Source organism: Agrilus planipennis, unplaced genomic scaffold (genome assembly GCF_000699045.2).
Source record: "Agrilus planipennis isolate EAB-ADULT unplaced genomic scaffold, Apla_2.0 scaffold441, whole genome shotgun sequence".
Classification (NCBI taxonomy): Eukaryota; Metazoa; Arthropoda; class Insecta; order Coleoptera; family Buprestidae; genus Agrilus; species Agrilus planipennis.
The window spans coordinates 47,385-55,202 of record NW_020439101.1 but is presented as its reverse complement, the minus strand read 5'-3'; the positions used below and the strand labels follow the sequence as shown (position 1 = coordinate 55,202).

The window sequence follows — 7,818 nt, the reverse complement described above, 5'->3', positions numbered from 1 at the left end:
CGTGGAGCTAATTACAAAATAAACTGAATTTATTTCTATTTTTGGTTGTCTTATTCAATTGAAAACAATAGTCAGAAATTGGTTATATAAATATAGAGTAATTTTAAATAAATATTTTGGTTTTCCTATCATAAAAACTCTTAAACTAATCCGTCCAATCTGAATTTTGCTCGGAGGAATTGGTTAAAGTATTGCCTCAAGTTTTCATAAAAACAACAAAAGAACGGAAAGGTTTTCCTACATCACACAAAATAAAATTTCAATTGTAGGATAGATATATACATACATACATATGTATGGAAATGTAAAAGAAATGGATGTGCTTAGAAATCTCAATTTCATTCTGCCCTGGGGTCCAAACACCCCTGCGTATTTCTGGAAAATAGTTAACATACAAATGTAGTTATGAGATGGAATATAAATATTACAACAATTCCAAAACCTTTCGGCCTACCGACAAAAGTATATTGACTTCTGTTTTATATAATCACTGCCTAAATAATCATAGTATTAGTTACCTGATAGAGCCCTTATTCAAAATCATTATTGTACTTTCGACACTGAAATTTTAAAACCGACATTTCGTGGATTCCGCTTATAACGAACATAGCCATTAGTTTATTAACTGGTTTAGTAATTCTTTAATTACCTTCACCTTCGACGAAATCAAGTTGTTTTGGTTTATAAATCTTGAGAAAATGAGTTGAAAACAATTTGTCCAATCGCTGGTAGATCTCATACTGAACACCGGATGTAAAAACGTTTTCCTGGTCGTGAGACTTGTTTATTGAACGTGAATGCCTGTGTACACAAAAATATCATCATTTAAATTAATGAGCATTTCTTTCAATCAGTTTCCACTTGGCTGAACAATTGTAGCTCAACTGTATTGCCCATCGAACCATAGCAATGCATTTTACAAATTGATTATTGTGTCTTTCAACTTAAATTGGCTATTATAAATAATACACCTGTTCGTAAATACGACAGTCGCAATTATAATGATATACTACGATAATTGCTTCTTCAATAGCAATCAAAATAAGAAAAGTATGAATCCAAATGTAAAGGGCAGACAATTTTCCATCCTGTTATTGCACGTATTTTTACAACAAACGTCTATTAAGGTCATGCATTTCTGTAAATTGATACGCTTGAAATGCATTCTTTAATGTTGGAAAACGACAAAAATCAGACAGGGAGAAATCAGCACTATAGAGAGGATGAAACATATTACATTATAGTTAGGTAAAAGAATTATATCTTTCATTTTCTATTAAATAGACACAACAAAAATTGCAGTGTTATTTCATTGTCATCCCTGTTATATAAAAAAGTTAGTACTACAGAAACACAAATCGCAATTATTACTATTTACCATTCTTGATCAGACTGATTATCAGATTTGTATCGAACTAATTCTAGTCCGTCCATTAGTTCAACCTCATCTTTCTCTAACAGACGATCCAAAAGTGCAAAGCCCTTTCCGTACAAGCAATTCAATAAACTTTGGCCACAGTTTTGACCACAAGGCACCTACGAAAGATATTAACTCAATTTAAGAAAGCTTTATATCAATACTTCTTTAATGACTTTAAATTGTTGAAAATCTTAAACGACTAAAAGTGTCTACACCAAAAGTGCGAAATACTTTTACATATTTTTTTACCTTGACTGTGTCCTCTTGTCTCAAACAATTTCGGAGAAATGCTGTTGTTATTTTACCTGCTTCAAAAATAAAATTTTGGGATTTAAGAAAATTCGTAGACTTATTTGCCTTGCTTAATGTTACTGGCATCACTACAAGTAGAAATGCAGTTATCAATACTGCCATTCTGAAAAAAATAAGATGCAAGAATAGAACTATCAATAAAAAATTATTCTGATATTAAAACTGCGTAATCCTTTAAAAAATAGATGTTTTTGAATTTTATTTGCTGCTAGTATTTAGTAAAATAGGAAAAATCGAAAAGTCCTGCTGTCACACTAAAATAAAGAACAGATACGTTACTAATTAGTTAATTAAAAACAGCGGGTTAATTAGTAATATACGACGAACACCAGCAATACACCTACTGAGTGTATAACCCAAGGGGTTTTTTACGTTTTATAAAACTTTTTTGTCTTTTACTTTGCCTTCTTTCTAAATATTAAAATACTTTAAAGTAAATAACACAGGTATCTAAATCAAACACGTCACAAAGTTAAAAATATTCTCATAAAACATATATTTCCTCTTTTTCTTCTTAACCAATTTAATTGTGAACCTCATCCTTGTTCCTAATTTCAAACGTAGCAAATATTAGGAGCCTATCTATACATATATTTATTTGTTTCTTTTGGAATGGAATTGTTAGAAAATAAATAAATAGAGCCAAGTCGTTTGATCTTAGGTTCAAGTATAATATATTTCGGTGTCCTGTAAATATACATACCTTTTAACAAAAATGGCTAAATGATCAAACCACCACTAATTTGACTTTCAAAATCAACTGCCGCTGGAAGTACTCGAACTCAATGAAACTAAGATGCAAATATATATTCAGTTCCGCCGATGGAATTAGTTCTTGGTCCGTGAAATAAATGCATGTGGTACATACCAAGTGGAACACTTTGTTCAGCACACATTTAAATATTGTCATTTTCTTAAAACAAGTGTACCGTGAATTGTACCCTTTGACAATGAATTAATTATAGGGTGCTTTTCGCAGTAGTTTAGTAGGTTTTTTCTTAGAAATAAAACACTTGTATCAATGCAGGTAAAATTAATTTTGGCTCGATACTTGTGAAATGACAAAAATGCAATGAAAATACTGATTAATTGTTATTGAGCCTCGTACTATTGTTTAAACTGTAATTGGCTTATTTCGTGTTGTACCAACACGTGTTCTAAGTTGATAATAAACAATTAGGCTTCGAGCAAATGCCTTTCAATTCTACCAAACAAATGTATTATAACATTCTTAAGAGATTACGTGGAATAATTAATTATTGTACCAAAACGTGTTGTAAATTGTTAATAAATTATTAGGCTTCGGGCAAATGCCTTTCAATTTTACCAAAAAAAATAAAATTTATAACTTACGAGAAACAGTTCATTATTGAACCATATTTGACACTTACTCTATTTGTTGTGCTGTTTTCTTTGTAGCACATTTTTTTTCTGATAGAATATTTCGGAAAGTTTGAAAGAATATCACGCCACCAATCTCGTGTTGGATCTCCAAATTACGTAGCGTCATCCCACTTTTCACCTGATTCAAATTGTTGTCCGGCTTTATTTTTGTCCGACCTTTAAACGTGTGCGGCGACCATTTTGATGAGTTTACAATCATACGAACGAAAGTTGGTGCAAATAACTTTTTTTTACATGAAAAAATTCGAGTACATTCCAAGGGCCTGTTGTCCAACTTCGCCCATCCGAAACAAACAAAATCAAACGTTTAAAACAAAAGAAAAAAAACTACAGCCAATCTCACTCGTATGGCTTTCCCCCTAAAAATAACTTTCGACGTCTGCACCAAGCCTCCTATGACGCGACGTCGACTGACGTCTAGAACTTGGCTGCAGCTCTCATACGTGCCCAGCATCTTGTGATCGTTAATTCACAATTGTTGAGGTAATAATATGCAACAAATAGTATGGTGTTGGTGTTACTTTATAGTATTACTTTTTGGTGAATGTTACGGGGCGCCCGATGGAGAGATTCCCGAACCATATGAGCCACCCACTTCCGCGGAAGTATACGAAGAACATGCAATGAAAGTGTTCGAGATTCCCAAAGGGAAAAATGCCCGACTCACCTGTGGCAGTAATGATAAGGATCACATCTTCGCCTTCTGGCAAGTGGGCAACAATGTACTGGTTGGACCAGGAAATAAATTCAATGATCGCAAATACGATTACGAAATCCTTACAGGAAAGTTGACCATCAAGGTGAGTACGTATGTACATCAACCGTAAAAACTGGCAAAAATTACTTTTCCAAAAGTTCTAGGTAATACAGGAATTATGAGCGCAAACTTTTGCATTTGCCTTGGGGGGTCTACTAATAGCTAATTTATGCTATTTTCACTGTATAAACAAAGTCATCATTTCGAAATAGTATAGTGAAAAGGGCAATAATTATTGTGAATGATTTCTTATAGTTAACTCTGTCTACTTTGAACTGATATTTGTCATATTTAACTTTAAACTTCGAGAAGTCGAAAAACATCATTTTAATGAATATATTTACTGTTTTTGCAATAATGTGCAATGCAATTTTCATTTGTTTTTATGTTATCTGAAATGTGATTCGTTAAAATGACTGCTCGACCTAACACAGGAAATAATTGACACGCAATGAAGTCTTAAATACTGCAAAATCTGTTCGAATTACAGAATTTGATTAATAAATAATATAAAGAACCATTTGAATGTAAAGTAGCAATTGACTTGGCCTATTGCCAATAAAATAGTTCAAAACTTATCATTAAGGAAATGCCAACTTAGAGGGGTCGGCATACTAATATTAAAAATTTTGTTAAATATTTCAGCCCGGGATAAAAACGCATCGCTGACAAGCATTTTTATTGTTATAAATTTAAAATTTGAAATATTTATTAGTCAATTACCTCCACATACTAGTACGTCCTTATCTTGCTTAGAATGTTGACAGTTTGACTACATTAAAATTGTTTACATAACTACAATATTTTATTTTACATGCAGGCTTTTTACTAAATCTGTCTTTATAAAAGATACATTATTGTAAACTTTAACTTCGTGGTCAAACATAATTTCCACTAATTACCTAATTAGTTGGTTGTTAAATTAATGATATTTCCTTTGGCTGTATATCTTTTTTTAAACATTACATTTTTGCCATTTACTAAAGAAATACAACCAGGTTTCAACAAAAAAACTTTAAACCCAAAACTAATCTACTAAATGCTAGTTTCACCATGGGCGTAGCAAGAGGTTTTTCTGAAGGGGGGGGGGGCAAATTTTCAATAGCTGTGAGTACATACAGGCTTAAAATGTTTAGTTTCTATAAGCTTGATATGTGGAGCAGTGCCTCCCTCTTGCCCCTATCTATCTACGCCCATGGATTTCACTGAAAATGAAGTTAATAAACCCCTAATTGCTATACCGGGCATTCCATCGTCTTCCTCTGTTCAATATAGAGGTTTAATTATAATAAAATTTTATGAGTGGGTTTCAAAATCGTTTTCAAATGCCTACCCTTCAAGCAATCTCTCAAGATGATAAATTATTTACAATTCAATGGCCTTACAGTAGGTACATATTAGAATGTAACACGGGCGTGAAATTAACTAATAACATCGACAGTATCCACCACGAGAAAGTTAATTTTGTCTTCAACAGCTAATTTACAAATTCAAGATTCTCTCAAAACATTCATTAATTAGTTGTTAATTTTGATGTCATTTACTTAAATCTATAAAATTTGTTACAACCCAAAGAGAATTTTGACATAGTTATTTAAAAACTAAACTGTGACACTTGAATAAAAACAATTACACAATATTTCGCAGTAGCACGTCTTTGTGAAAATATCAGGTCTTAGAAGTGTTATTAACTTTGAACCCTAATTATCTTAATGGTCTTAATTCATTCAACCGAATATGATTTTAACTGAACTTTCAGTAATAACTTTGAGAAAATGTTACTATGTTCAGTTCTCAGTTGCTTAAGATTCTTAAATAAAAATAAAAACGAATTAGAGCTTACAGTTATAAAGATTCATTTACTATTTCTGAAGCAATAAAAAGCCTTCAACTTTATCTGATTGATACGGACAATGGCTCTGCAATGTAAAATATGAATTGACAGAATATATACTGTGCTAAAACGGTATTTATTGCTGTAGACAATTTTGGCAATTTTCCAAATTCTTTTTTTTACTGTGATGAGTAACGAAAATTCTCAAGTTTAAACTTAAAAATTATCAACAGTCAAATGTTTTCAATATTATTATTTAATAAATATTTGCTTATTTATCAAAACCTGTAAGTTCTCTAAGGTCTCTGATCATATAATTTGCGAATCTTCATATCGTCGACCTACTTCTTAAGCGAGATATATTGGATACATTATTCGTCCTGTGTGGGTACAGAACGAGTAAAATAGAGTTAAATAAAAAGAAATTGCTTCTGTACATTCTCTTTATGTTCCAAGGTGACATGGGCATCGCACCTAACCCTGACACATTATTTCCTTTTTACTGATATAGGATTTTTCCGTAGTTAATGTTGGAAAAATTTATTTATTTTTGGTAAAGTTGCAAATCAAACGTTTTGAAAGTTTTTGCGAAAGGTAAATAGACATTCGTCAACATGCACAAACATTTACTCGCAATATACTCAAATTGAGCTCGCCGCTTGCAAGGACTCATATGGGATTCCTGCAAACGTATTGAGAAGAGACAATTGCTATTAATATTACCTATTTACCTATTGTTAAAATGCTAAAAGCAAATAAATGTATATGCTAACACGAAACTTAAAATATAAGTGTTGCATTGATTTAGGCTGTTTCCCCACAAGAAGAAGGTGTCTACACATGCGTTTCGAAAGGAGTACGAAATAGTAACAGCTTCAACATTCGAACTGTAAGAATGATAGTCAAAGAAGACTGGGAAGAAGTTTACGAAAATGATCCAAATGTAAGTCTTGTGTTTTAAAACTTATGAGAAATAATAATTATGTGAAATGTACGTAGAATCCCTTGGTGCCATCGATCTTCTAATGCGTTGGCAAATAGGCATTATTTTTGCGAAAATATCCAAAATAATTTAAACATAAAAAGCGCTCGTGAAATCATTGGCAGCTAGGAGGTATTCACTAAGGTTTGAGAAGTGATAATTATGTAAAAATGTACGTAAAATCTCATGATGTCAACGGTTTTCGAGTATTATGTCAAATAGGCACATTCCGGCATTATTCTTACTGAAATTCATAAAATAATCTAATCATAGTAAAGCGCACGTGAAATTGCTGGGAGATAGAAGATATTTACTAACTCTTAACAAGTTAAAATTATGTGAAAAAGTACGTAAAATCTCATGGTGCCAACTGTTTTTGGATGCGCTATCAAATAGGTACTTTCCGGCATTATTTTTGCTAGAATATATAAAATGCGCTCGTGGAATCATTGACGGGTGGAAGTTGTTTACTAATTCTTGAGGCTAATGTAATTTAAATATTATGAAAACTTTAAAATTCTGATTATTACTTCTTTTATAAATACTATTTTCTTTTGCAGGTTAATTTCTTTAGAGTTGTTATTGTTCTAGCATCTCTCCTAATAATAATGGGTCTCCTGTATGCCGCTTACAAAATACGAAAAAGGCATAGACTGCACGAATATTTAGGTAAACTAAAATAAAAAAACTATTTGTTATACTATCGAGTATATTTAAGTCTCACAATTAAAATGTAAGACTTTCTCGAGGTGTAAGTATGTTCTTTATAATTTCAAATTTTGAAGATTAGTTATTTATCTGAATATTTAACGCTATATTCTGTAATTTTTTAGAAAATTTAGAAGACGAAGATGAAGAAAGCGGGGATGAAATTTTCAGAGCGCCAGGCACATCCAGAGGAGGAACTGGGAATATTGTTTTAGACAAGTCAGTTAGCATAGACACGGACTTTGGGAGTATACTGAACAACGCCCAACAAAAAAATTAAATATAGCGATAAATTATTAATACATTATAGATAGAAAATTAAAAATTATTTATTCCTGTTACGATTAAGTGCCTTTGTAAATATAAATATATATAAAATTAGTAATAGTGTTTTATTTGAG

At 31.6% G+C, this 7,818-nt stretch overlaps 2 protein-coding genes across 5 annotated transcripts; one reads left to right on the top strand and one right to left on the bottom strand.

Moving 5' to 3' along the window:
• Nucleotides 1-28: 28 nt before the first annotated feature.
• Nucleotides 29-3,354, bottom strand: LOC112905326. Of its 4 annotated transcripts, none has more exons than XR_003231712.1 (5): nucleotides 3,124-3,213; nucleotides 2,436-2,729; nucleotides 1,670-1,835; nucleotides 1,379-1,536; nucleotides 29-801 (listed from the first exon to the last, which is right to left on the bottom strand). XR_003231712.1 is itself a non-coding variant. In XM_025977491.1 (5 exons), exons 3-5 carry the CDS (start codon nucleotides 1,832-1,834, stop codon nucleotides 642-644), a joined length of 483 nt encoding a protein of 160 aa, XP_025833276.1. In that variant the 5' UTR covers nucleotide 1,835; nucleotides 2,436-2,523; nucleotides 3,124-3,209; the 3' UTR covers nucleotides 31-641. The 4 variants fall into 4 exon arrangements, 3 of the variants coding, with proteins under 3 accessions (XP_025833276.1, XP_025833275.1, XP_025833274.1); XM_025977491.1 differs by having other exon boundaries at nucleotides 31-801; nucleotides 2,436-2,523; nucleotides 3,124-3,209; XM_025977490.1 differs by lacking the exon at nucleotides 3,124-3,213 and having other exon boundaries at nucleotides 31-801; nucleotides 2,436-2,728.
• Nucleotides 3,355-3,605: 251 nt separating this feature from the next.
• LOC108743454 lies at nucleotides 3,606-7,756 on the top strand. Its single transcript, XM_025977488.1, has 4 exons — nucleotides 3,606-3,936; nucleotides 6,536-6,670; nucleotides 7,270-7,378; nucleotides 7,543-7,756. The coding sequence occupies exons 1-4, from the start codon at nucleotides 3,628-3,630 to the stop codon at nucleotides 7,695-7,697; spliced, it is 708 nt and encodes a 235-aa protein (XP_025833273.1). The 5' UTR covers nucleotides 3,606-3,627; the 3' UTR covers nucleotides 7,698-7,756.
• The last annotated feature ends 62 nt before the right edge of the window (nucleotides 7,757-7,818 follow it).